Source organism: Lepidochelys olivacea (genome assembly GCF_965140295.1).
Source record: "Lepidochelys olivacea isolate rLepOli2 genome assembly, chromosome: 6".
Classification (NCBI taxonomy): Eukaryota; Metazoa; Chordata; order Testudines; family Cheloniidae; genus Lepidochelys; species Lepidochelys olivacea.
The window spans coordinates 67,557,580-67,582,826 of NC_140416.1; the positions used below are offsets into that span (position 1 = coordinate 67,557,580).

The 25,247-nt window shown below is 43.7% G+C and overlaps 1 protein-coding gene across 1 annotated transcript in view; it reads right to left on the bottom strand.

The window, feature by feature from the left end:
- Positions 1 to 1,936: 1,936 nt before the first annotated feature.
- The window catches only part of RTF1 (RTF1 homolog, Paf1/RNA polymerase II complex component), a gene marked incomplete at its 5' end in the record, with an annotated part of 54,430 nt that continues 31,119 nt past the window's right edge, over positions 1,937 to 25,247 (bottom strand). The window contains 12 exon segments of the mRNA XM_084632593.1: positions 1,937 to 4,769; positions 6,271 to 6,382; positions 7,720 to 7,815; positions 9,184 to 9,261; positions 11,075 to 11,132; positions 12,468 to 12,589; positions 13,778 to 13,855; positions 14,544 to 14,651; positions 14,750 to 14,837; positions 21,911 to 21,993; positions 23,226 to 23,403; positions 24,266 to 24,401. Of these exon segments, the coding sequence (XP_084488719.1) occupies positions 4,663 to 4,769; positions 6,271 to 6,382; positions 7,720 to 7,815; positions 9,184 to 9,261; positions 11,075 to 11,132; positions 12,468 to 12,589; positions 13,778 to 13,855; positions 14,544 to 14,651; positions 14,750 to 14,837; positions 21,911 to 21,993; positions 23,226 to 23,403; positions 24,266 to 24,401 (1,244 nt within the window). The 3' untranslated portion in view covers positions 1,937 to 4,662.

Sequence of the window (25,247 nt, forward strand, 5' to 3'; positions counted from 1 at the left end):
CATGCCAAAGGCTGTGCTCTTAAGAACTGCCTGCGACACAGAGGAAGGCCAAAGTGCCAATACAGCAACAAGGTCAAGCAAGGTCTTAAGAAATTCAGCATTCCCACTGGGAAAATCCTGCCCACAATTCCTCAGTTTGAAGAAGACAGATTAAAGCTGGTGCAGTCACTGTGGAGTGCCATCACAGAGCCCAGGCTGAGGCCTGCAGGCAAGCCAGGAAGCAGAGTATGCTTCAACCTCCATCTCGCAAGTGGACCTGTAGCCACTGGAAGGTTTGCCGCTTGTGCATTGGGTTCTTTTCCCATACCATTGCTAAGCACCACTCGTGGACTTTGTTGCGTCTCCTTTAATCTGTCAAAATGTTAGATGGCGCACTGGGAGCTAGTGTTCAGCTGATTATCCACCAAGAGCCCCAAAATCTTCCAGATCACTGCTTCCCAGGATAATATCCCCCATCCTGTGAGGCCTACGTTCCTGGTTCCTAGATGAAGGCATTTATATTTAGTGACGTTAAAATACATTGTTTGCCCTCAATTTATCAAGCAATCCAGGTGACTCTGAATCAGTGACCTATTCTCTTCATTATTTACCACATCCCCCAATTTGTGTATCATCTGCAAACTTTATCAGTGATTTTGTTTTCTCTTCTAGGTCATAGATAAAAATATTAAATAGTGTCGGTCAATCCTCTGGAACCCCACTGGAAAAAGACCCAGGATGGAAGGCAACAACATGTCTTCACGCAGATGACCAGACATATGAATTTCCATACCCTGGGGAGACTGGCATATCAAGAGAAAGAATTTGGAAGCCTATGGTCTATTTCTTGACATGTATGATCAGTGATCCATTGTTGTACACTGTAACCCTCTTATCATTTCCACTTTACATGTGCTATTCATTGAACACTTAAGTTTGTCTTCTCTTACTGCCAGTTCTTTCTTCAGGGAACCAGCACCCCCCCCTTTGACTCAAATTTTACCTACTTACGCCAAAAAAAAGTTATCAACGCCCCACACCCCCAAATATTGCCTTGATGAAAACTGCCAGAAGTCTTGTGATGCTGCAAGATTCCACTTAGCATTTTAAAAGTGCATTTACTTTGAATTCAGCAGGAAGACAAAAGCACAGATGTATTTTAAAGTGTTCAACAGTGACCAATAGGTATATACCTACCTAAAAGTAACAAGACAAACTATTATAAATAGCACACTTAGCAGATGATCCAGACACACAATTTTCCCAACGGATTTAGTGAGATAGGGTCAGTTTCTGCAGATTTGTTTTCTTCTAAAAAGATTCCTTGATGAGAAGTCTCTAGACCAATTTAGAAAATGTCAAGGAAACAAACATGCTATCAAAACAATAGTGTATCCACCATATAAGCCCCCTAGTCTCATGACAACTCTCTTCAGACAAGGACCTGTGTGTACGGAGGGCAAGCCAGAAGGAGACAAGCCAGATAAAACTGAAGGACGTTTAAGTGATGTGGCATCCATTTCTTTAAATAGCTTCTCTGACCTCAGTTTCATGGTTCAGCATTTCTGACAAATAATGAGATAGGAGAAGAGTAGCTCAGGTTTCTGTGGAATGAACAGAAGTAAGTTTGGGTCTGCAGTGAAGGACAATAGAAAGGCATAAATCATAGTGAACTATCCTTCCCAGTGGCTCTACTTCACTCAACACTTAATAGCATCAAGGAGCCCACACTTGATTTTCTTGTACCCAGAAGTAGAGAGCTGCTCAGAAAACAATTGTCCATTTTACCATTAACAGCAGCAGCACTTTTCAATAAGTATGTTATAATGTTGGGCTTTTAAATCATTTCAAGTCATGTTATGGACAAAAATGCATAGGAACATGGAAAAAACACAGGTTCCAAGCATGTGGAGACCAGAGTGCCCCATATCAAGGGATTAAACATGATCAACCTTATTAAACCAACCAACCAAGTTTATTTATAGAAGTCTGTACATTTGTAATGAACTCAGCTAGGACACCAATAAAACAAAAACAAATAAACCCATCCCTTCCCAGTGAACGGGAGGTGTCACTCACCTTTACATGCACTTAAAAAAGCAAAAATAAGATTACATCTTCATACACAATTAGTTCTGTAACTATTCAAGAAATGGAGTCCTTTGATGCATTATTCTCAACACAGAGTGTGGTTTGCATACAGTAACTCCTTGGCTATTGCCTCTGTTCGACAGTATTTCCGCAGAAACCATTCAGACTTCCAGAAGGTTGCAAGTGGTAGCTGATAACTGGGGATGCTCAGGACATAACCACTTTACAAGTTCTGCACACGAAATTCACTGTGTGCACCCATCTTTTTAATTTGATAAACTCCATTAATTCATGTGGGAAAACAAAGCAGATGTACTATTTACAACAATATCAGGGTCTCATCACTGTTTTTATTATAAAGTCTGTATCTTAGTTTGTAACTCAGTTGTAGACGTTTACTCTGGGATGAAATGGCACATCAAGTGAAAGCATGTAAAAAGAACTGAGGAGTAAAAAGTTTCTCTGTAGTCATTGTACCCCACAATAGTTTTTAGTAATTTTTGTAGGCAATTCAAGTTTTGCCTTGCACAATTCTGCAGTTATTCTTTTGTAAATCTTCAGAAATTTTGATAGTTGGGAAACTGTCTACTGCAAATAAAGTTTTTTTATTACATATCTGTAACATCATTGTAGTTGCTGCAAAACCAAAATGATACCAAATGCATATCTATCCAGTGGATCATGATGTCTCCTACAAAGCTATAATGGCAGATTCCATAAATCCACTTTTTAAAAAAAATGTCAAAAGGACATATGTAAATGAGAGCCCACAACAGCTCCAGAGAAGTTGCTACAGACAGACAATCAGGAAAAAGTCTATGATTACATATTTACACAATAGTCCATAAAGGAGTTCCAAAGCTATGGACTATCTAGTAAATAAGCTATTAAAAAGTCCACAATTTGTTTACACAGCAAATAAGAGCTGCTTCAGAGGTGGAATTTTTTTTATACACAGTTCATTATCAATTTTCACACAATTACATGACATTTCTTTAAAACTACTGTTAAAAAATTAACAAAAGGAAATTAAAATAAGAGCTAGATTAAAGTTTCATTAAGGATCCAACAAGTAAGTCACCAAGAGTCAGACTCAGGTTTAGATATAACCACTATATGCAGCTCTTAGAAAAATAATGCTACAACACTCCAGGAGGAGGTGTCAGGATCTTCCGTTCCTTCAAGACTCAATTTAGAAGAGCATCCTTACTTGTTCAGCACTTAAGCTCATGCTTTGGTGCTTAACTCAAGCAGGGTCTCTGAATTGTCAGACCTCTAATGCTTTTTTAATTTAGTTCTTAGTTCAGTATATTCAGCTGTATTTGTTTTGAAAAGCTCTTTGTTAAATGCCACTTATATTTACACTTGGATTTTTACACCTGAGTGATTATCAAGCAGTCATCTTGTTTCTAGTCAAACATTCCATAAAGCCATACAATCCTTGTGCTAGTGTTTTACTGCACCTGTACCACTTATATATAGAAAATATGTATCAGCAACTGCCCTCAGACATTTTCAGTACAGTTTCTACCTTGTCCTTCCCCTTCCACATAATATGAACTAATTTTTTTTTTTTAAAGCCTAGTTTAGAATTACTCACAAAGCAAAAAACCAAAACCACAAACAGATTGGAGCCCAGTAAAGACAAGGTGATGTGAGAAAGATGGGACGTTGAACGATTAGTTGGATTTGTAGAAGAAATATAGGAGCCTACCTCATGAGCGCCCAGGGGCATCCCAGAAGGAGCTACTTCATTCAGTTACAGCAGGAGACTCAAGATGCTCTACAGATCTACAGAGGACGAGTCTCACACAAGAGCACTTTGTGGGACTCTCAACAAGTATGTGTGAGTAAAAAGGGGAATGTGAAGGTACACAGCTATATCAGCCAGGCCTGTTTAGTAAGAATCACATTTAATGAGTTTCTTTCTTTCAATTTCAGATGCTCAAATACAGCTGGTAGAAATTCAAAAACAGCCGTAAAGAAATGTGACAGACTGATACAAATAGTACTGCAGCATAAAAAATGATAAAAAAACACCTGAAAAAAAGTCACGTAACACCCTCCCCCCCACAAAAAAATTTACACTTTGAACCTAAGCCAGTTTTTGAAGTTTCCCTTCTCCAGAGCTAGGAGGAGGAAGAAGAGGAGGAAGAAAGTGCAGATGACCTTCAAGCCACAAAGGTCTTGTGCCAATGTTTACTCGCCATGCCTGTGGTGGTATGTACGGAGAGATCACCAAGTGCCGATGCTGCCACCACCAAAGAGATTCCTACAGAAATCCCAACTTGAGGCTAATACTGAACACAACGAGCTGCATCAACAATAAAAACAAAAAAATAAAAATAAAATCAAACTAAAAAGTGGGAGAACCCCAAATAGCACAGATCCACATTTGTGAAAGGGCAAGAAGGGAGGTCTATACAGTAAATAGTCAAATGGTTTATGTTACAGATGACTGGCAGTTTTAAAGAGTCTCTTCCCAGCTCCATTGCTGCTCCAACCCAGAAGGGGAACGGAAAAGGAAGGAAGAAGAGAAGTTGGGACATCATCATGGAGCATGCGGGATCAGAAGCAGCGGAGTGGGTATGCTCAAATAAGCCCCCGCCTTTTCTTGTAGTCTTCCAGGTTCAGTGATCGCCGAGGGGCACCATCTTTTGCTGGTGGAGCTTTGGAGGTGATGGCCAGCGTCTTAGATTCTGTGAGGAAACAACAGAAAGTCAGTGCTAGAATACATGAAAGTGGAAGTTCTTTTGCTTGGTGGTAATGATAGGAGAGAAGAGATTTCAGCCTTCCTGCCACAAAATAAACCAAGTTTCTTTGTGACAATTTCACCTTGGAAGTATGGTTAGCTTCTCTGCTAAACATTAGTTAAAGTAATAGTACATTGAACTAAAGGCATTTCCAATTATATGACAAGCATGTTCAATTTTGACTTTGCACCTCTTAAACCTGCTCTCTGCCACCAATGCTTCCATCTCCAGAAGAAACTACTCTGAAGTTACTAATGTTGCTGTCTCGCATGCTGCATTGCAGTGTTCTGACAATGAAGGACATTTGTTACATGAGCATAGCAGAGACCCAGGACAGACCTCACAAGGGAGTAAAACCAGTCAAGTTTTCTGTGCAACATTTCTTTACTTCCATAATAAAAAGCTTTGTCCAAGCTGGGTTTTTTCACATTGACTAGTACAACCTCCCTCCTTCTGACCTCGCTGACGCCCACCTCATTCTCCTTCAATTCATCCAACACACTAATGTCAAAATGCAACTTCACAAAGAATCTATCTGCTCTGAACACATACAGTCACACTCAGATCCCTATACTGGTTCTCCCTCAGCAGTAAAAGCTACATTTTGCAAAATCCCAACTTGTCATCCAATCTTACATTAGATTTAAGCTCCCTGCCGTGGTATACACTGCACTGTCTACCTTTTGGCTCTACTTTGGATTTACCTCCCTTGCTCACTTCATTCCTCCCAAGCCCTTCACTCCCACTACCCCCTTGTGTGTCCTTCAACTCTTGTCTTTCTGACTTCTTCCACTCTGACCCTTATGCCTACAAGGCCCTTCTTGGCCTGTTCTGCTATGACTTGACGTTCTCTTTCATTTCCCTCCTGAAACTACAACATAGGAACTTCCATATTGGATCAGCCCCATGGTCCTCTTCTGAACCCTTGCTAGCTCTAGTCCTCCCAGCAACTTGATGCAAGTTAATCTTCATTATTCACACTATGTTACACCCCCACCCACTCCCTACATTTATAAAGTTGTCTGTTTAGACTGCAAGCTCTTTGGGACAGGGGTCTTGTCTTCCTAGGAGTCTCAAGCCGATTGCTGGCAGTGCATAAACAAACGCCACCATCAAAAAGACTATGTAGAGAGGTAGCTACAAATTCACTGCTACAATTAACATCTTATCTCCTTACCTCATTAGGCTACTGTCTTGGTGCCCCAAGAGTTTTACTAGTAACATGAATCTCAAAGCAAAGTCACAGATGTTCCTGTGGTACAGCACCTTCTCTTAAAGGTATTTGCCAGAACTACAGTACAAAGCCCGCAAGTCCCATTCCCAAGTCTGCTGCTGATCCAGACAGCAGTTGACTCCCAACTAAAACTGGCAGCCCTGGTCCACATATTTCTGTAATCTAGCAAAAGCTGGAAAATCACCTCCCTACACATACATAAGAGACACCCACCTGAGCTGGGAACCTGGAGATCAATCTTCACATCAAAGTCATGCACTTTGAACAGGTCCTCTGAGAGGTCACTAGCTGATTTTGAGTTCACGTCTTTGTCCTTCCCCTGACCCTGAAATTTAAACAAAGTTTCAGCAGTAGCAGCAGCACAAATCTGACAAAGTAGAGTCACAGAAAGAGATGAGAACGTTTTATTAGCCACCAACATGTTCAATCTGGACCTTCTGTTGTAACAGAGGCTACACATTTATCCTAATTATGAGCTTAACTGTAAAAAGTGAGTGAAAATTCACAAAATGTCACAATAACCTATAACAAACAGATAAAAAGAGGTCCAAAACGGAGACAGAGACTGAATTAGTCCAACCAAAAAGGCCTGCTGATATAACTCAAGGCCAATGTTAAGATCACGCCTGGTAAACAAGAGAAGTATGGAACTGGAAATCAATTAACCAAAATGGGTATGTAGAAAATTAGGCCTAATGGGTGAACAAAATAATGAGGGGATGGGGTATTGCCCCACCACTCCCTTTTGGGGGTCTTTAAAAGACTTTGGGGGGGAAAAAAACAATTGAAGGACGAATATGGACGCTGGCTAAAAGACTGGAGAACAGGAAAGAGCAAGCTTCACCATCAGGGCTGCCATTTTCACCATCTCTCAGACCTTGAGATCTACCATGAAACCATTAGGCCTTCATTATCCTAATCCTGAAAATATGTTCCCAGACTGGGGGTGGGGGGCAGCAGCAAAAGGGACCCAAATGACATTGCCATCTCCACCTGACTCCTGACCACCACCTGGGGTACAAGATTGTCTTCCCTGTCCCCTTGTGTGTCCTTTCCCTCCCCCACTTCATTTTCTTCTCTTTTCTATCCCTCTCCTTTTTCCTTCTGTCTAATAAAAGCCTGGCTTAGCTGGCTAAGACTGTGTATTTCGCAACACTGCTGTAACCAAAAGGTAAATAAAAGCAGCTCAACTAACTTCTTTTCTTTCCTCCAAAAGGACAGTTATTACCACTTTAATGCCATGTAACACCCTGCCAATTAGAGGGGGTGGAAAGGTTTCTTTTTGAAAATGCTCTCCAGCAAAAAGGAAGGTTGTTAACATGAAAACCTTAATAGTTTACATTTCAAATGCTCTCTTTTTTCCCCCCCGTTCTGTATTTTTAATAAAAGGTTAAAGACATTTAATGGTGTTTGCGCCATGGTCTCTGGACCCCAAACTTGTGTAACACTGTTTAATACTGGACAATAATAGCGTCATATTAAAACCTTCAATTCTTTGGGCCCATACGTTCCATCTCAATTAATACAACACTTCTCTATACCCATGACTCCAAGGCACTACGATAATACAAATAAAGAATAATAGTACCTTAAAATTAAACTGCAGGATTCTAAAAAAAAAAAAGGTGGAGGAACACAGCAGAGGAGGGATGCAGTACTTGCCTTGCCTATGTCCTTTGGTGCATCCGGTAAAGCACCAGATCCATATTTTGCATTTAGTTGGGCGAGGATGGCAGCTTGGACAGCAGGATCCCTGGACTATGAGCAAGAGAGACAGTGAGCAACTGCATATCCTTAGTGATACCCATGCGAGATCTGTCCTGACATTAAAGCTCATAATGCTCAGATTCAGAGAGCTTAAGGCCCGAATGGACCATAAGATCATTTAGTCAGACTTCCTATATATCACACAATTACCCCTGTATTGAGCCCAATAACTTGAGTTTGGTGAAAGCACAGCTTCCAGGAAAGCATCCAGGCTTGATTTGAAGACATCAGGAGAGGGAGAATCCACCACTTCCCTTGATGATTGTTCTACTCCCATTTATACAAGGATCACATAGCCCAGTTTTGCCACAGCATTGCACCACAAAGTCATGTTGAGCTGCTTGTTCACTAGGACCCCTAAATCCATTTCAGGGTCACTGCTTTCCAGTCCCCAGTCCCCCTCATCCCCCCAGGATGTTTTAGGAAACTGTTAATGACCCTTACTGCCAAAAAAAATTGTGCCTAATTTCCGATTTGAATTTTTCTGGCTTCGGCTTCCAGCTATTGGATCTTGTTATGCCTTTCTCCTCTACATTAAAGAGCCCTTTAGCATGGGGTATTTTCTCCCCATAGAAGGTACTTGTACACTGTAATCAAGTCACCTCAATCTTTTTTGATACGTTTAAGTCTCTTACTGTAAGGTATCTTCTCCAGTCCTCCAGTAATGTTCATGACTCTTCTCTGCACCCTCGCCAACTTTTCAACATCCTTTTTATACTGTGGACTCCCGAACTGTATGCAATATTCCATTGTGCTATACAGAGGTAAAACACCCCTCCCTGCACCTACTCCCATTTATACAAGGATCACATAGCCCAGTTTTGCCACAGCATTGCACCACGAAGGCATGTTGAGCTGCTTGTTCACTAGGACCCCTAAATCCATTTCAGGGTCACTGCTTTCCAGTCCACAGTCCCCCTCTTCCCCCCGGGATGGTTTAGGAAACTATGCACTCAACTAAATATTTTAAGCATTAAAACATATATTACGTTACACAGGGAGACCTTGCAGCTATACCAGCACAGAGCAGGTTGTTGACCCAAAGCTGTCCTATAAGAATTTACTAGTGAGTTCCAAAGCACCATCATCTCCCCACTCCTCCATGCCCATGTCCAGATCACTAATCCGACACACTTCGCTAAGAATAATGGGCTATAACACCTTTTCCTTGCGGTGGGTGTATTGATCCTGGTCTGAGTATGTATCACCGTTGTATCTGGACAACTGTTCCCAATAGTCCTTCCTGACTGTGACACAACAGGATATTTATTCTTTTCCTTTCTATTCCACACATGGACAGTCTGCACTGCTCCCAACCATCCTCCACTTGCCTTGGACTGACTTCAGTGTTATACTTACATTGGAAACTATCGTGGGCTTGCACTGCCGCCTAGTAAAAGGGTCCATTTGCTGGTTTTTCATATTGTGACTTTCAGCCTACAGAAGAAGCAATGAACAGTCTTACATACCTCACTACGTTCACCTGTCTTGCCTTTGTCAACCCCAACACAGACACCATAGCCATCTGCAGCATCAAGGTTAGAAAGACAACAACAAGCACCACCAATAACCTCTATTAGATCATATCCACAAATTTTACACTCCAATCACGCTACTCCAGGGGTCGGCAACCTATGGCACGCGTGCCAAAACACGGCACATGAGCCAATTTTTAATGGCACACTGCTGCCTGCCCGACCCGGGCAGACAGCAGCGTGCCACTAAAAATCCTGCCCGGCCCGCTCTTTTCTGCCCCCCCTTGCCACGGAGCGGGAGAGGTAAAAGCAGAGCCGCAGCATGCTCTCTGCTCCGGGGACCTTGGGGAAGGGGGTGGGAATCAGGGGTGAGCCGCTCAGGGCAGGGGGCTGGGAGCATCCCCACGACCCCAGCCCTCTGCCCTGACCCCTGCACCCCCCTCACACAGCCCCAGCTCTGACCCCTGAACCCTCCTCACACACACCCAGCCCTCTGCCCTGACCCCTGAACCCTCCCCACAACCCCAGCCCTGACTCCAGCACCCCCCACACATACCCAGCCCCCACCATGCCCTGACTCTTGCACCTCCCACATTCCCACTCCCACCCTGAGCACCAAACAGGAGCTCTTGCACACCCCGCCCCCCACATTCCCACCTGCATCCCTTGCACCAAATGGGAGCTGCCCAGGTAAGTGCTCCACACCCAAACCTCCTGCTCCAACCCTGAGCCCCCTCCCTCATTCTAGCTCCTGGCCAGACCCTGCACCCCAACCCCCAGCCTGTTCTCAGCACACTCCCACCCTCATGTCAGTGCAGAGAGAGGAAGAGAATGGCTAGAACCAGGGAGAAGGTAGGTACCTACTCTATGTGGATAAGGCCGGGACTCCAGACCAGCAGCGGGCTGAGCAGGGCCGGCAGCCGGATCCCTGGATGGCAGGAGCTGGCGGACAGAACCCCAGACCAGCAGCGGGCTGAGCCGCTCAGCCCACTGCCAGTCTGGGGTCCCGGCCATCGGCCCTGCTCAGCCCACTGCCGGTCTGGGGTTCTGGCTGCCTGCCCCTTGCCAGCTGGAGTCCCAGCCGCAGGCCCCACTCAGCCCGCTGCCAGCCTAGGTGAACGGAACCCCAGGCCGGCAGTGGGCTGAGCGGGCCGGGGTGTAAGATCAGCATTTTAATTTAATTTTAAATGAAGCTTCTTAAACATTTTGAAAACCTTGTTTACATACGACAATAGTTTAGTTATATAATATAGAGACTTAGAGAGAGACCTTCTAAAAAACGTTAAAATGTATTATTGGCATGCGAAACCTTAAATTAAAAGTGAATAAATGAAGACTCAGCACACCACTTCTAAAAGGTTACCGACCCCTGCTCTACTTCCTGAAAGACAAAGTGGAGACGCTACTTGCATTTTTCTCATGGATGTTGTGAGGCTTAATTAGTGTTAGTTAAAATACTTTGAAGTCCCTTGAATGAAAAGCACTGCAGGGCAGAGCAGTATTTCCCTCCGTTACTATACCTTCGTAAGTCTGATTTCTGACTCATGCAACACCCAATATTCTACTATTACAACCACCACGGAAACCTGCTAAGAATGTGGCTGGTCATGGGAGGGGCATGTAATTTCTTTATAATGCCACTTTCTGAGTTTTGTTTTTAAAGAACATCTTGTAGGATAAAATAATATGTATATCACCATATAATTAGCTACCCGCCACTCCCCTGAAAATTCCTTTTTTTCTTGTAGCCCAAGTATTGCTTCAACATTCCTTACCACTAGAGCCTTCTCGGACTCCACAATGTTCCATTCTCTATTCCTCTGGTTGATGTAACTGCAAAAAAGAAGGGGGGCAGAGGGGAGGGGAGAGGAGACAGAGTACAACAACAGTGTTATTTAATGCATGCTACCAAAAAGCAGGAAATCATAGAAACCCAGGACTGGAAGGGACCTTAATAAGACATCTAGTAGAGTCCTCTTCACTGAGGCAGGGTTAAGTATTATCTAGAACAGTGGTTCTCACCCCCTGGGGTGCCGCGAGCAGGTTTCAGGGGGTCCACCAAGCATGGCTGTCATCAGACTTGCTACGGCACAGGACAGAAACCCAAAGCCCTGCCACATGGGACTGCAGCCAGGGCCCCCGAATCCCACCACCAGGGGCTGAATCTGAAGCCTGAGCACTTAGCTTTGTGGTGCCCCAGGCAATTGCCCTGCTTGCTACCCCCTAACGGTGGCCCTGGCTTTTAGACGTAGAAAACAGGTGGGCCATGGAGTTTTTATAGCATGTTGGGGGGAGCCTCAGAAAGAAAAAGGTTGAGAACCCCTGATCTAGAAGACCATCCCTGACAGGTACTTGTCTAACCTGTTCTTAAAAACCTACAAAGGAGATTCCACAGCCTCCCTAGATAATTTGTTCAAGTGCTTAACTACCCTTGCAGTTAAGAAGTTTTCCCTAATGTCTAACCTAAAGCTCACTTGCTGCAATTTAAGTCCATTGCTTCTTGTCCTGTAGATATGGAGAACAATCCCCCCCCTCTTTATAACAACCTTTTATGTGCTTGAAGACTTTTGTCCGGCCCTGCCCCCGCCACAATCTTCTCTTCTCCAGATTAAACAAATCTAGTGTTTCCAATCTTTGCTCACAGGTCATGTTTACTAGACAGTTCATCATTTTGTTGCTCTCCTCTATATTTCTCCAATTTGTCCACATCTTTCCCAAAGTGTGGTGCCCAGAACTGGACAAAGTACTCCAGTTGAGGCCTTACCAGGGCTAAGTAACCCTTTATGTCCCTGGCTAGTTTAATCGCATTTTGTGCCTTGGCCTTTCTAATTTTTTCCTATATGCTTTTAATAGTCATTTTATTTAAATGACTGCTCTCACTGGCAATCACTTTCTGGCACACAACCCTTTATTTGAGATGGTTGGGAAGAAAGGTTTCATTTTTGACAACAGGAAATGGATTCTGGTGCATATGATCAGAGGGAGAGAAACAGCAAGTGAATAAGTAGCATAATTAGCAATCAAGGTATTCAGGACATAAGTATATGTACAGGAAAGACATGCCAGAACTTGCAAGTAGCACTAAATGTTTTTTGTAATTGGTTTCTCTCTTCTGTTGCCTTGTTATTGATGTGCTTTAAAGGGACAATGTCAACTTCAGGTACCTACCTGATTGCAGAAATGTTTTTTGTCCGCTGGCGATCCAGGGCCTCTGCTCTTTCTTCCAGTTCATTAAGCTGATCTTGAATCTGTTTTGCCTTGTCCTGGTCCCCCAAGTCTTCTGCCATAGCCTTCAAACAACCAGTAATTTGTTAGGCATAATTCTCCTCCCCCACAGGGCCAGTCAGATATTAGGGATAGACCTAGAGTCATCTAGCCTGTTTTACTTCAGTGCCGTTCTTACTTCTACCACTAGAATAAGAGGATCTCATTTTTTGTTCCTATACAGAAGGCTGCTATAGTTTGATTAAAACTCACCTTTCCCCTGCCCAGTACAGGAAAAGACTGATTATTATTGCAATTGTGAATTTTAGTTTAGTTAATTCAATGAAAGTTTAAATCAGACTGCTCATTTAATGAGATATACAATACCACCTTTGTCATCCTTTCAGAAAGTCAAAACTCAAAAGCTTCTCTCTCACCAACAGAAGTGGGTCCTATAAAAGATATTACCTCACCCACCCTGTCTCTCTAAAACTGAAAATACACCATCACACAACCCACAACTCTGCATAAGTGAATTTCAGTAAATAATGGTTTATCGAAAAAGTTAAATCAGTCCAAAGCGTGCAAGAGCAAACTTAACAGGATACTAAATCCCTTGATTTCTTGGGTTTGTATTTTCTAGTATCAAACTTAACGAGAAAACCAAGTGTAGATTTTTCCTTGGTGTGAGAAGCTACGGCAATTTTTATTCTTCAAAGGTATTTTAAACTGTTTGACTTTTAGGCCTGTGCTATGCACATGACCAAGTAAGCCACTCAAGGCTCTGAATATTCAAGTCTCTTCACATGAGACGGCTGTATGGAAAGAAACCATAATGGCCAGTAAATGGTTCAGCCATCCATTCCTTTCAATAGGAATTTGAACAGCGGGCTGTAAAAAAAACAGTATAGGCAAGCGATTTTCAAATTCTCCAAAGAGTATATAGTAGCAACAACGAGGAAAGAAAGTGAGCTTCTACAGCCACCAACTAGGAGCGTCTCACCCTGAGGACAAGAAAGGACAGCTGAGACAGCTGCTGGCCATTGTGCCTCATCAGCAGGTGGCAAGTGCCCTCCAGTGGTGAAGGAATTTAATGATTCTGACTGGCCTCCAGATGTTCTGGAACCCAGCAGTTCTCTGCGTTCTATTTGCTGTTGAATTTAAGTCAAGTTGCTGCAAAGTACGTGGTGCTTTGGTTATAACTAGCATCCAAATAAGCTTTGATTCTTCAATCAGAAGAGCTTTGCACTAAGTAGGGGAGTATCATCTCTTACCTTCTCCTTTAGTAGCTGAGTTTTCTTCATGGCATAGTTGGGAGGGGCTTTTCGGAACCTCTCTTTCTCTTTTACAATCTTTCAAAAGAATCAGAACAGAGAAGTTATAACAATATATACATTTTATAATACCTGGAGGAGCTACAAGTGACAGGCCAACCGGTACCATTAAACGTAAGACAATATTTACTTCTACAGAGCTTTTTTTTCAGCTGTATCTGACCTCTGCATTCATTACTCTACCAAAACACAAACTAACAAGTTACAACCTTTTACTATATATATGGCCTATAACAAGACTAATGACACCAAATTACACTTAGTAAATACTGAGCTAGTAAAAGAGCTGAAGAAATTTATAATAGCCAACTTTAATGTGATGCTAATAACTACTTAGGACTCCGTACTATTTTACTCTGCTCAGAGAAGGTGTAACTAAGTGAAGGAACTCTTTGCAAGGCTGCAGCATAAGCCTGAGATGGGGCACAGAACACAGAGAGGATATAATAAAGTAGGAGCGGGCATTAAAAATCAGGCCTACTTAGGCCCCAAACTATTCTTTCCACCTCTTTCATTTATTCCATTTAATTTTATTACTTGTACCTTTCCCACTCACCCTCACCACAGTGAAACCAAGCACTTCTGACTTCACAAGCTCCAGAGCTCTGCTCTTGTCAGTTTTTGCTCCTTTTGAGCACTGCCCTAGTGTCACTTTAGGAGACCTTACTTACAGGGCCCCATCTCAAAGTACAGTCATTTTGTTTACCTCCTCAATGTCCTGGTCATTAAATTTGTAATTGAGGGCTTCTTTGATGGACACTTCCTTCTTGTTTATCTCATCTAGTGTAGGCAACTGCATCCCAGCAGAGAACATCTAGATATAAAAACAAAAGGTGTCAAAATCATTCTCCACTCATCAGAATATCCCTGGCAGAGAGCTGCTACGAAGAGGAAAAATTAGGGCAAACTCACCGCTTCCTTCCACTTCATGAACTCACTTTCAGTAAATTCCTGATTTGAGACAAACTCCAGACGAAACACACGCTGGTCACTGCCATGCCTGCAACAAGAAGAAAAAAAAGTTACTGGAAAACTTATGCCAACCAATACAGCAACGTGCCCATCTGCTGGATATAGGGCAATGACTTGGGTCTACAAAGAAAGACAAAATGTTCAATGTACTCTAGCCAGTTAAGTGACAATTTAGGCTGCTCTAATTGTGTTCACTAGGTGTCTACCTCCATCCCAAAATTCCTGCACACACACTCCAGTGGGTCAGTCCTGTTCCAGTCTGCATGTGAGAGACTGTATGGGGGGGGGGGGGGGAGCATACTATCCTACAGCCTGGGGATAATCAAGGAGGCCTGGGGGCTGGGCTATTTAAACACACGACCAAAAAGCTGAGGGAAGGAGACGCCAGATAGGCTGCAGTGGGTGGTGGTTTCTCTCAGAGACCAGGAGAAGAGCTTAACCTGATTCTCAGATTTGGGTTTGTGGACTTGTTTGGGAGCTCTGAAGCAGGGCCCTCATGAACTGTTTGTTGTAATGATTCCTGTCCTGTAACCATATTAAGAGGGGAGGTGGCATTTGGTCAATGTGTGTTGTTTCTCCCTGCCCTGAGCTGTTTAAGTGACTCTACCTTGGGAAATTAATGAGACAGACTGCAAACATCCTTTAATGTTGTGAACAAGCCTAATGGAATTAAGATAAAAACTTATTTCAATAAAGTTAAACCTCACTTAAATAGGGTTAATACTTTTGGGTAAATTGTATTAAAAATGCAACTATGTATTTTCTCAAGCAGGAGGGAGGATGCTAAATGAACTTCCTCCATCAGCAGCCTTAGAAGAGCCAGGCCATGCCTCTCCTCCCCTCCCACCGAGAGATACACATTCTAGTTCAAACTGGATTCTTCAGTGACTAACAGACAAAGAAAATACTTTGATAAATAACCTGGGTTTAGATAGACTCAGGGCCTTCTTCCTGATCCAGCCAATGGACAGGACCTCTGATCCCTGGAGGATCCCAATCCTTCAGGGAGGGCTGGAAGGATTTGGTCTATTAAGGCCCCATAGGACTGGGTGCTTGTTCTGAGTGGGAGCTGTGGTAAACTGTTAAACACAAGGACTCCCCTAGAGTGGGGGGTTAAAGGACTTATCCTGGCAGAATCCATGTTGGGACTGGGGTTCCTGGTAAGCTTATTAGTGTGCATAGAGATTCTTTTATTATTTTCTCTGTAAAGTATAAAGTAGTCTTGCTTAGAAAGAACTGTGTGGTAACATATCTATAGCAATTATACTCTTTATCCATCTCTGAAGAGAGAGCAAAACAGGTCTGTTTTGGCAGACTGTCTTGGCTGGGAAATAAACAGGGAAAGCAGGGAACTGTGCAGCCTGCGAATACCCTGATCACAAGGGGAAGAGACATGGGTCTCCACCCAGAAAGGCAATGACTAGAAGCTGGAAGCCAAGAGTCGGCGCCCTTGCTGAACCACTGAAGGGAAGTGTGCCCTGAACTGTGAAAATTAAGGTGGGGCATACTTGCAGTGCCACAATAGCTAAACGGGGCATGGAGGGACTGCCCATGCCTTTACATTGCATTACTACTTAGTAGCCAGTTTCTAAGGAGCATGAAGCTGACAATATCCAGGCATATTATATGGTGGCACTAGTTCCATCCAAAAGCACAAGAACACCCATCTCTCCCCCAAACCTTGACAACATATGGCACTACCCACTAATAAATAGGATTCTCTTCCACTACCTTAGTTTTGAACAGTGACATTTGATAAAAGGAAGTTACTCACCTTGTACAGTAATGATGGTTCTTCGAGATGTGTCCCCCTATGGGTGCTCTACTACCCACCCTCCTCCCCTCTACTTCAGAGTTCTTGTCAAGTACCCTGCAGTAGAGAAGGATCTCAGGGGGAAGGGGTCACCCGCCTGCATGTGCTGGTTAATTCACAGCACTTCATCAGCTGGTTAGTTCAGCAGCAGCACAAGGACACAAGTTCACCTGTATTGGAGTATCCACAGGGACACAAATCTCAAAGAATCATCGTTATTGCACAATGTGAGTAACTTCCTCTTCGAGTAGTGTCCCTATGGGTGCTCCACCGCAGGTGACTCCCATGCAGTATCCCCAGTGGGAGGCTGGGGCTTCAACATTGAGTCTGCTATGAATGACAATGCTGCAGAAGCAAAGACAGCATCAGAAGCAGAGCCCCTGGTAATCGCATAGCGTTCTGCAAAGGTATGCTCAGACGCAGGGGTTGCTGCCCTGCAGATTTCAGAAATAGGGACATGCCTGAGGAAGGTAACAGAGGAGGAACCCAATCTCGTGGATTGTGCGTGGATTCCAGATGGAGGTACTACGTTATGAACCTGATAGCAGTGTTTGATACAGTTCAAGTTCCATTTGGAGAGTCTCTAGGATGATATCGCAGCTCCTTTAAACCTTTGTGCAATAGAAAGGAAAAGCTTAGGAGATCTCCTAAAGGCCTTCATCCTGTCCAGGTAAAAGGCCAGGGCTCTTCTAATGTCTAGTGTGTGCAGTATAGCCTCCCTGTTATCATGGTGAGGCTTAGGGTAAAAGGTCAGGAGATGAATCAGTTGGTTTATGTGAAAAGATGAGGTCACCTAGGGGATGAACTTCATATGATGTTTGCTCTCTTTTTATTTTTAAGAGGACTTTCAGCAATAGAGGGAATGGGGGGAAGGTGTAGAGAAGGTCCTTGTCCCATGGAAGAAGAGTATCCCCTAAGGAGTACTGTCCTATTTCTGCCCCGCAGCATGGACATTTTTTGTTCAGGTAAGTTGCGAACAGGTCTATAGTTGGTGTCCCCCACCATCTGAATATGTTGTGTAGCACTGCTGAGTTTATCCCCCATTCATGGTTGCATGGGAACTTGTGTCTGAAATAGCCCACTTTCATGTTTTATACTCCTGGAAGATAGGTCGCTGATATGGTGACACTGTGGGAAACGCACCAGTTCCATAACCCACACAAAGGGAGAGTGATCTGGCACCTCCCTGGTGATTTATGTACTACATGCATGCTGTGTCAAGTCCCGAGTGTGCGTACCCTTGATTAGTGGAAAGAAGTGGGTGCAGGAATTCTTAACCATGCTGAGTTCGAGGAGGTTGATGTGAAGAGATGTCTCTGTGGATGACCACTTGCCCTGTGTCGTAAGATTGTTGAGATGTGCACCCCACCCTATGAGGGGTGCACTGGTGGTGAGGCTTAGTGATGAGCAAGTGTGCAAGAAGGGGATCCCTGAGTAGACATCTGATGTGGATGATTGTGATGAGGAAGACTGGGAGTCTGACAGTTTACATATGGAAAATCTGGATTTTTTCTTTTGTGGCTCATAATAGCGTTGAGTTGCAAAATGTGGTGTGCAGGATTTATGTTGTGGTTGCAGACTACATTTTCTTTTTTGTCCAGGTGTATAAATCCCTAATGACCGGAGAGCGACCCTTGAGTCTTTGAGTGTATGGAGGGATGTATCAGTCTTCTCGGCAAACAATTTGGTGCCCTACAAAGGGGAGGTCCTCTACTGTAGTCTGTACTTCTTTAGGGAAGCCAGACAGGTGCAACCAGGACACTCGCCGCATAACCACCACTGTAGAGATGGACCGGCTGCTGTGTCAGCTGCATCAAGCGCTGATTGTAGCGCTCTCTTGGCCACCAGGTTTCAGAGTGGTAGCTGTGTCAGTCTGTATTAGCAAAAACAATGAGGAGTCCTTGTGGCACCTTAGAGACTAACAAATTTATTTGGGCATAAGCTTTCATCAGATGCATGGAGTGGAAAATACAGTAGCAGGTATAAATACACAGCACATGAAAAGATGGGAGTTGGCTTACCAAGTGGAAGGTCAGTCTAATGAGAATTAAATTAACAGTAGGATACCATGGGAGGAAAAATCACTTTTGTAGTGGTAATGAGAGTGGCCCATTTCAAATAGTTGACAAGAAGGTGTGAGTAACAGTAGGGGGAAATTAGGTTTTGAAATGACCCAACCACTCCCAGCCTTTATTCAGGCCTAATTTGATGGTGTCCACTTTGCAAATTAATTCCAGTTCTGCAGTTTCACATTGAAGTCAGTTTTTGAGGTTTTTTTGTTTAAGAATTGCCACTTCGAGGTCTGTTATTGAGTGACCAGAGAGACTGAAGTATTCTCCTACTGGGTTTTGAATGTTATAATTCCTGATGTCAGATTTATGTCCATTTATTCTTTTGCGTAGAGACTGTCCAGTTTGGCCAATGTACATGGCAGACGGGCATTGCCACCAGTTGTCCTTCACTAACAATGGCTCAAAACTGTTTCCGATGTGACTCCAGGAGCTGATCAATAAATGCATTAAGCTGGTGTAGTTGTCGTAGTCGTATTTTGCAGTCAGAGCTTGATAGTTGGCAATTCTGAATTGTAGTGTGGCAGATGAATAGGCCTTTCTCCCAAATAGGTCAAAGCACTTCCAATCCCTATCGCTGGGGGTGGGCTTCACATGGTGTTGGCAACCTTGGGAGTTCATTCGATCCAAAATGGAATTGCGGGGGAAAGGGTGGGAACAAAAGAAATTCCATATCCTTAGTTGGGACATATTTCTTATTGGCCTGTTTGCAGGTAGGCATGACTCATGCCGGGGTTTGCCACATAAGTTGGGCTGGGTCCAGAAGGGCCTCTTTGATCGGGAGGGCTATTCTGGAGGAAGAGGAGGAGTGCAAGATGTCCAGGAGTTTGTGATGGGTGTCTTTTACTTCTTCAAGAGGAACCTGCTATGTGTTTGCCACTCATTTAGCTAGATCTCGAAAGAGCCTGAAATCATAGTCTAGGGATAGCAGAAGGGGCATCACTACCTCATCTGGATAGGAAGAAAAGATGTGAGTTTGTGGGTGTGACTTCCTCCTCAAATCCACCCTCCTGTTCCTCCATAATCTCCTCTGGAGGTTCAGAGGCTCTGGATACTGTGGCTGAGGGAAAGCATCTCAAAGGCTCACAGCAGGCCACACTAGATGCTTGAGAGGCTTGGAGTCTGTATGCCACCAAGGGATCCCAGTAGGGCCAGTGGTTCCCATGTTGGCCATACCAAGGTGGTTGAGGAGCAGACAGAAGGTATGACTGAGGGGGCCCAGGCTGGTAGAGGGCACAATGAGGACTGGGGGAAGAGTAATGGGAGACTACCTCTTCCTGCTCACTATCTGATTCACCACTGGAGAATGGAGATGTGTGACACAGCACGAGACTCCTGCACCCAAAGTGAACTCGGTACTGGAGCCCCATGAGGTTTTAGAGTGCCTGAATTCTTGTTGTGCCGACCTCCTAGGTGCTGATGGTCATTGTCGGTGGCCATGGCACTGAAGGGATCGGTGATCTGGGCTGTACCAAGCGCTCTGAGGCTGGATGGCTTGCTGTTGACCGTGCCAGTGGCAAAGCTTGTATTGGCAGGGTCTTCTTAGTGGTGGTGCAGTCTCTGTCCCTGCCTTTATCTGTCAGTACTGTTGCTTCGGTGCCCTTCACGTCTTTCAGCACAACAATACCTGCCACTTCAGACCCTAGTGAGTCTGGCTACTGTGTTTAGACTAGCTCAGTACCTACGATACCAAATGATGATCTTTCCCAGCTAGCTCAGGACTCACGGTTCTCTTTTTTGAAGCCTTACATGAGGGGTCCGTGGCTATTTTCTTTGACACATAGTCCTTAGATGTCACGGGCTGTGGGGAAGATTCGCACCATCTGGGTGACTCCTGGCATGGGTCCAGGGATGGCTGAAGAGCTGCCTCCATGAGGAGTTTTAGTCTCCGCTCTCAGTACTTCAGAGATCTGGACTTGAGTTGTTGGCAAAGACTACAGTTTTGGGAAATGTGGCTTTCCCTAAGGCAACAGATGCAGTGGGAATGTTTATCCACTACAGTGATGGCCTCCTTGCATGTGAGGCACCTCTCAAAGCCCAGTGAAGTGGGCACACTCCCATGCTGGGGCAAAGGTTGTTTTTTTGTTATTTTTAAAGAAAGAGAAAATAAAGAAAGCTCTACAACTCAGAAAGGGATTAACTAAACTACTGAAGTGCTAAGCGAGAGATAGTCTGTTCACCGTATTGTTAACAGCTCAGTCTCTAGCCAGAGGCGGTTGAGAAGGAACTGAGGGGGGGTTCACCTGTGCACACTGGTTAGCCTCATGGCAGAGCACGAGGGGGGGACAGCACATGTGCAAGCTGAATGGACACTTCTACCAAAAGTTTTCTGATCAGCTGGGCTGGACACAAGCACCCACAGGGACACTACTCGAAGATGATGACTAAATTATACTGTCCTTAACGCTAAGAGAAGAAGGAGTCCTTCTAGTTTCTAAACAGTATCAAAAGTTCTCACCATCAGCCAGTCAGCATTCTATTTCTGATGAGCATCTCACATGGCTCTCAGACTACCAGGGAATCCCTACTGCCTGAGGAAGTTAGCTGCCCTGGTGAAACATTCCCTTAGACTCTAAGGCTTACAGTAAGGATTTCTCTCCTTGAACTAGGAAGCAGAGGCTATTACCAGCCATCAAAGTGTTAATGATTAATAAGGCTCTTTCAGAGAGTTTATCAAGTTATTGCAAACCTGCACCAATATGCAGTCTCCAAACATCTGTGAGAATTAAGAAAGCAGGTGTCTCATTTTCATACCTCACCAGGATGTTGTGAGGATCAATGTATTACCATGCTGAGTGCCTCACAGTCTTTAATAGGGTCCATATAGGTACCCGAGAGAGAGATTTGATATGTCACCCTGTCCACCATCTGGTGTTTAAGCAGCACTGTGTGCCTATCCCTGTTCTACCTCTGCCATAGGAAGATACATTTTCCCATTGCCCTATCTGGAGGTGGTGAAGAGGAAGAAGAAATACAGATGGTTGACATCGCACAGCAGGAATATGCAGACCTCTGCTCTGGCAGTCTCCAGATGAATTTCTTGGACCGCAAGGGAAGTAAGTGGCCATTTTGTGAGCTATTTACCACCTCCCTATTTAAGGGGGAAAAGCGTTCTGACAAGCAATCTGCTTTATGGCTCTTGTCTCCATATCACACAGGAAACATTCCATCCCATAAGAGGGCAATGTACCAATTGATAGAGTAATTTTATCACCTTACCGTAACTGTAGTCCTTTGTTTGTCCTGGTACCCCCAAGCTGGTAAACCTTTGCAGTTTCTACAACACCAGTTATTTCAGCAACCTAGACCATTGAAAAAAGATGTGCAGGAGAACAGACTGTGAGGACTAAGTTCATGACATTTTCTGAACACTCTCTGTACTTCGAAGTCCTCTCCGCTTGAGACCAAGCTTAGTCTGATTAATAATTCTAACTAGAAATCATCATTTAGATGAAAGAAAGATACACTGAAGACTCCTCCCTGCTATGTTAGCAGATATTGTACAAGTTACTTCCTATAGTTTTGTTCTTCACCTTCAGCTAGCAACTAGCTGGCAGTTTATGATGCCAGCTGAAATAGGTATGGTGTTTAAGTGGTCTCAATTCTTCCCCAGTAGCATGATGTATATAATCCTACAGTAAAACGGCTGTATCTAGTATAGGGAGGAAATAAAATATACCTTCAGCCCTGCCCCATGTATTAGCACAATCACTCTGAAGTACCAGTTTTTGATTGGAACTTCAGAGGATGCTGCCATATTCTTTCATGTAGTCACTGTGATGAACAGCAATTAAATGATTAAATTATCTCCCCAAGGATAGTCAGATGTGTCAGATTGTGTAAAATAAAATAAATTAGCACAGGAGAAAAAATGGATCTATGCTCTCTCTCATCAGTTCAAAAACCCAGTTTGACAGCACTATCTTGTCTTCACTGTAGAGCACAGCTGGTGTTAAATCCTTTACCAACGTCCTCAAATTCACTATCAGTTTTGAAGCAGCAAAGCATCGTTTCCCCAATTACCCTCTTTTCTGAAGAGCACAGGGAAAGTGGAAATGTCTGGTACCGTAGTGCATACTTTGATTTCTCAAGAGACGAAGCGGTAAGACTTTATGGGAGTGACCACAAATTACAGGAAGTGGGAATCATGCTGATCCTTACTTGGTCACAGCAATAACTCAAAAACTAATTTTCAATACAGAATAAAGAGAAGCAGAGCAGCATCAGTTAGGGTTGGAAGACTAGGTTTTCAATATTGTTTTAGTATGGCCCCAATTTATCGCATTGGATTTAGAAATCAGTAAGCTGCGGCTCTCTATTTGGCCACCTTGCCCCCCTCAACTTTTTTAAAAAAAAAAATACAGCCGTCTCCACTACTCTAACAGCAACAGGCTCCTTCAGTACATAATGAAGGATCGTTTACTTGTAATCACCCAATAAATTATGGGCTCTTTCTCGTGAGATACCAGACAAATAACGGTAGCTGTGAATACTGCTACCAAATGGGAATCAAATCCCTGGAAGACAAACTTACCCGATAGACAGGTTTACTGTTGTGGTTCCCAATGCCAATACGCACAAAGCAGCCAGTGACTGTCTTGGCAAAGAAAGGCATATGACACCAACGCTCCAGCTTATGCCGAGATAACCGTACCCGATTCAGTTCTTCGGGTAAGGAGACTGGCTGGGATTTGGGAGGAATTTCTTCTTTTCTGGTTTGGAAAAGACAAGGAAGACAAAAGGAATATAAATCTATTAGCACCAAACAAAGGGGCTTTAGATAAGGTGTGGACCACCAAATGCTAACTAACTGAAACATTTGTAAAGGGATTCAATTTGTCAGGATGGAACAGTGTAGCTATGTGAATTTAGTGATCATGAGAGGTGTCCAATGGAAAGCCCTGGAGATCAAAGCCCTCTATACATAGGACAGGTACAGCATGGGCAGTAGTTTCCCTTACACTTCTCAACTATGAGCCATGTTCTTCAGGGTGCAAGTACTTTAGTCTCCAGGGCAATTTAATCCTTGGCCCAAGGTCACCAAATCACAAATCAATGGTAGTAAATTTCAGTCACTAAAAATATGGGCACAATTTGAACAGTAATGTAGGCTTCTTATCCCATCATTACGAGGCTCCTCAACCAGCCATTTTATACTCAACGTTTTTCACAATGCAAGTATGTAGCTTCAATTTTTCAGCACAACTGGGGCTATTTCAAAATGTTTCCCCAACTGGCTTAGCCCTCAAGGTTCAAGTGCAAACTCTGGTGCCAAGAAGCAAGAATTACCTCACCTTCCAATCACTGAAGACAACAGGAAAGAACACACTTGGGCCACAAGAGTCTTAAATCCTAGCTGCTGATCCAGTGGTGGGAAGCTGGACTATAAGAGGGAATGCAAATAAATCCCAAATCTACCTGCACATAGAAGCCCGCAAATGACATTGCCAAGAGGCAGAGCCACCTCTGATGCACCAAATTGCCCGCACTTAATCCTCTGAACCAAAACATGGACAGGTATTTTAAACACATACACAGAACAGCAGTTTTCTATAACCTGTGCTCAATACTTACTCTTCCTCCTCATCAGATGAGGATGATCTGGACGTGCGATCACTCTTCTCACTAGACTTATCATCTTCCTCTTCCTCTTCATCATCTGAGTATACTTCACTAGTTTTTAATGGCTGTTTTTTTGCCAGCAACTCAGCTGAAAAAAGAAATAATTGTGCCTTTATTTTTGCTGAAAGCTACTCCTTGCACATACAACTGGAGGGTTACAAGAGACAGGATAACCAGATAATTATGTGATCACAAGCTGGAAACCACTTCATAGCATGCAGTTACACTTACACCTAAGCATTCAGTTAGTCATTGTAGGTATACTGTTTGAAACAGACAAACAGGAGTATGCAAAAGTTTCCTAAATCTCAAATGTGCTCATTTGAAACACTTGGTGGGGAACAGCAACGTGATAAGGAAACAGGATTCACATACACATACTTGAGCTTATCACTACCTTGCCAGTCTATCTGCTCAGGACACCAACTTTTGGAAGAAAAGGCACAAACCCTGAAGGTATTAGACCTTTTTAACCATTCTAGCCAAGGACCAAGGAAGGCCAAAAGACGGTGTTGCAACTGTAATCTGCAACAAGAAGCCTGGGGCATGTGGTGGAATGAACAAAATGTGTTCGGTTTACATGTATAGAAACAGATGGCCATAGACAAAACATTACTAAGAAATTAACAGAATCTGGGTGGTTTAGGGGGTTAGTAATGGAACCTTTCATCTCGAGGTAGTCACTTGAACTATATCTCAAGCTGGCAGGAATGAAATGTTGCCATATGCTCACGATTCAACAGACTGTGTGAAATTATTTGGTGGTTTCAGTCCACTCCCCAGTGAATACATATTCCTGTCTCACAAGCCATCACCGCCAACTGGCACCTTTGTTAGCAATTTCAGTCAAAAGACCAAGGAAAGAGAGAACATGGAAATGGCAGTTCTGGAGTGAAAAAAGGTCAAAACTGGAGCATGTTAGGGGCGGAATGTG